Source organism: Cariama cristata, unplaced genomic scaffold, assembly GCF_000690535.1.
Source record: "Cariama cristata isolate BGI_N322 unplaced genomic scaffold, ASM69053v1 scaffold24401, whole genome shotgun sequence".
In the NCBI taxonomy this organism is placed as follows: Eukaryota; Metazoa; Chordata; class Aves; order Cariamiformes; family Cariamidae; genus Cariama; species Cariama cristata.
Window position 1 is genome coordinate 1,548 of NW_009597912.1, and position 3,700 is coordinate 5,247.

At 60.7% G+C, this 3,700-nt stretch overlaps 1 protein-coding gene across 1 annotated transcript; it reads right to left on the reverse strand.

Annotated features, from left to right (window-relative positions):
• Positions 1-261: 261 nt before the first annotated feature.
• On the reverse strand, positions 262-3,492 carry SLC29A4 (solute carrier family 29 (equilibrative nucleoside transporter), member 4; the record flags this gene model as incomplete). The annotated part of the gene is made up of 9 exons (XM_009709094.1): positions 262-404; positions 479-719; positions 1,000-1,187; positions 1,435-1,570; positions 1,659-1,924; positions 2,329-2,403; positions 2,920-3,048; positions 3,132-3,245; positions 3,361-3,492. Coding segments are annotated over 9 exons (1,424 nt in total), but the record flags the coding sequence as incomplete, so codon positions are not given.
• Positions 3,493-3,700: the final 208 nt, after the last annotated feature.

Genomic DNA, 3,700 nt, shown 5'->3' on the forward strand with positions numbered 1-3,700 from the left:
CCCAAAATCAACGAGCCCCGCCCCCCAGGGTTGGGGGGGGATGTCACCCCAAGAAGTGGCCCTGTACAGCACCTGGCTGGGCAGCACGGGCCGATTCGGGATGCCACGGTCCCATGCCAAGAGGACGCCGGTCTCTGTTCGCCCTGGGGTGGCTTTCTGGCTCCGGGCTCCCTCCCCAAGGAGGAACATGGGCCAAGCAGGACGGTGGGGACCGTGGTGGGAAGCAGGTCCCATCTTGTCCCCATCGCCCAGCCCCGGGGCTCAGTACCCTGATGTAAAGGAGCCGTTGGAAGTTTCGGTGTAGAAACAGGTACTGTGGGATGTACTGGTGAGGCTGTAGGCAAAATATGCCACGGCTGAGCCCAGCGTCAAGCCTGTCATGTAGGACACGGTCATGGTGTTCCCTGTGAAAAGGGACACGGGGTGTCAGGGCAGTCTGGCCACCCCCCATGAGATTCCCGGGAGGGCTCGGTCCTACCTGCCAGCTCCCGCTGCTCGGGGCTCACTTTGCCGGCAGCCAGGATCATGGGGACGCTGCCGAAGTAGCCGTTGGTGATGCCCATGAGGAGGGAGAAGATGCAGGGCCAGGCGGGGTGGCCGAAGGTGGGCCTCCCATTGGGGTAGACGCACATGATGAAGAGGGGGATGAAGACCACGCGGAGGCAGGAGTAGATGAGGAGGTGAGTCCCTCTCCAGTCGTAGGGCAGGGCAGCCAGGATCTGCAGCAAGGGGCAGAGACCATGCTGGGGCGGGGGGGCGAGGAGGCTGGGGAGGGCAACATGGTGCCCAAAATGGGGCAACAAGGAGGAGATGCGATGGTGGAAAGACCAACTACTGCAGGAGCCCAACCTCGGCCGTGCCGGTGAGCAACTCCATGCTGGTTAGCTACCCATGGGGTGGAGATGACCCTCGGTGGAGGCAAGCGGCTTTGAAAGAGGACACAAAAAAAAAAAAAAAAAAGCAGGCCCCCCCCTGCGTTGCTGTTGGCCTCTTTCCTACCTTGCCGACGAAGTCGGAGAGGTTGAAGATGGCCATGATGAGGATGGGGAGCCATTCCCCCAGTGTGCAGTTGTGGATTTCCGATTCCAGCCCGGGAAAGAGGCACAGCGTGATGAAGTACGTCATGGCGATGGAGAGCATGTAGGCCCAGATGAGCCGGGACACGACGTAGCGGTGGAGCAGCATGTCTGGCAGGGATGGGCAGCACGGCTCAGCCAACACCTGCAGCCCTCCCCTTGCAAAGCCTGAAATTTTTCCCTGCATTGCAAAGGTGGCTTCCAAAAACCAGATTACCCCATGGTTTTGGGCATATTGAGAAAGGGTTGACCCTTCCCCAAAGCCCTGGGTCACCAATTGCTTATTTTGCCCCACAAAATGCTGCAAAACCGCCCCGTTGGCATGGCTTGGGGTGCCAACCCCGAGCCCACCACCCACCTCTGAAGCTGGGCCAGCTCCTCTTGATTTTGGGCCGAGGGACGTCGAAGCGCATGTAGGTGCCACTGCCAGCCAGCTCGGCTTCGGGGCCCGGGCTGCCCCGGGGGGAGCTCGGCTGCTCCCGCTGCCGGTTCTCCTGGGTGGGAGGAGAGGGGACACCAATGCTGAGCTCTGGTGGCGAGAAGAACCCCAATGGCCAACGGGGAAATCTGCCCTTGGCTTACAAATCGGATGTCCTCAGCGGTGACATCGTGGTGGACACGGTAGCCCGTCCCGCGGTCGCTGGCCCCCCGGCTCTCAGGCAGACCCTTGCGGGAGGAGGCTGTGTAGTACCGGACGAAGCGGGTGCGCTTCACCAGGAGGTGAAGGATGAAGCATGTCAACTCCATGCCAATGGAGATGAAGAAGAAGATGACCGTGTTCTCCTTCTCGTCTGACAGCAGCAGCTTGGTGAAGATACGGCTGAGCGAGATGATGACCCCGGCGGTGCCTGGTGGCATGGGAGAGCTATTGGCACGTGGTCCCGCTGAGCCCCGTGGCTCAGGAACCCCCATCAGCCCCAACACTGGGCGGATGTGATGCCTCCAAGGGTGGAGAAGCTACCAGTGGTGATTTTGGGGGTGATAAAGCCGGTTCCTGGCAGACATCCCCACCCCTAGCTTGGCATGGCAGTGCAGTGGGTCTTGCAAGTGCTTTAGAAACCATGAAACACCCCGGTTTGCTGGGGAGCACCCTGGGGAGTCCTTGATCTGCAGGCAACCCAGCTGGGCTGTGCTGGGGATAGCGGGGCCCTGGCTGTGACTCCCTGGGACCCCAGGAGAAGGTCCAGGAGGGTCCCACCGAGCAAACCCGTGCGATCGGACGTGGATGTGGGCAGCGGACGCAGGTACTTACTCTCGCCCGTCATCACTCCCTGCGTGTAGCGCTTGGGCAGCAGTCCCGTGTAGCCGTAGAAGCTGGATTGCTGCACTTCAGGAGAGATGTGCCGAGGGGAGAAGGAGGGATTATTGCTGCAGCCGAAATGCCGAGTATTGGGAAGAAACCCCGGTGGGAGCCCATGTGCTGTGCCATCCGGGAGCTGCATCCTTCCCGAACAGTCGCTGCAGCACCCGAAGCCTCCTTGCCCCAAAAGCAGGGCGGTTTCTTGCCCTCCCTGGATGCCCCACCACAGCTGTTCCTACCGAGTGGCCACCAGGTACAGGGGCTTGGGAAGCCACCATGGCAACTCAGATGATAGCAAAGCCACCACGGTGGCCCAAATCGATGGTGTCAGGGACCAATGCACGGTTTGGTGCTGGTGCCCCTGGTCAGTCCCGCAATGCCTGGACAGAGATGGAGTGGACGGAGCAGGGACGCGAGGGTCAACTTAGAGCCATCAGAGCAAGAGGCTGTCCCAGGAGACCACGTTTCTTGGGGATAGGGCTGTTTTCCCACCCCCACCTGAAGGGCTGTGCTCGCCCCAGCGCCGACCACTGTCCCCCATACCTGTGCAGCCAAAGGCCACCACCCCGACAGCGACCAGGTTGATGGCGTAGGCTTGCCTGCGGGTGAAGAGCTCCAGCCAGACGTCACAGATGCTGACAAAGAGCAGGGGCCCCAGGGCGAAGAGATAGCCTGCGGGTGCGAGATGGAGGGGGGGACGGTGGGGGGACAGCACAGGGCCAGCACATCCGAGGGGCACAGGGACCCCTACTCACCCACGGAGATCCGGGTGTGCAAGCTCAGCAGCTCCACCAGGGCATTGTTGAGGATGACGGCCACCAAGGCCACCAAGATGTAGGTGAGGCTCATGTCGAAGACGATGGAGGTCCCTGCAGAGAGGCAGGTGATGGGGGGGGTGGCAGGGGTCCGGCTCCCCTGGAAGCGGGGCTGAGCTCTCCCCAGGTTTGGGGTGGCTGGGAAGTGCTGCAGCTGCTGGAGACCTACCTGGGTATTTATGGTGCAGGTAGTCCACATCGGTGATAAAGCTGTTGTACGGCAGGAGAAATCCCACCCCCGCCAGCAGCATGGCAAAATAAATCCCATGGTATCGATCCTGGGGCTCAGGATCCTCAGAAACTGCCCCAAAAGTGAAAAGAAAGAGAAGAAGACATGACAGTGGCACTGCTGCACCCGTGGGACCCACAGCAGACCCCAACCTTGGGGTCACACATGGTGCTTCCACCTCCTTTATGGCAAATATGGCAAATCGGTTGGACTTGATGATCTTTGAGGTCTCTTCCAACCACAATGATTCTATGAAATACGAGGGGGTACTACCCCCACA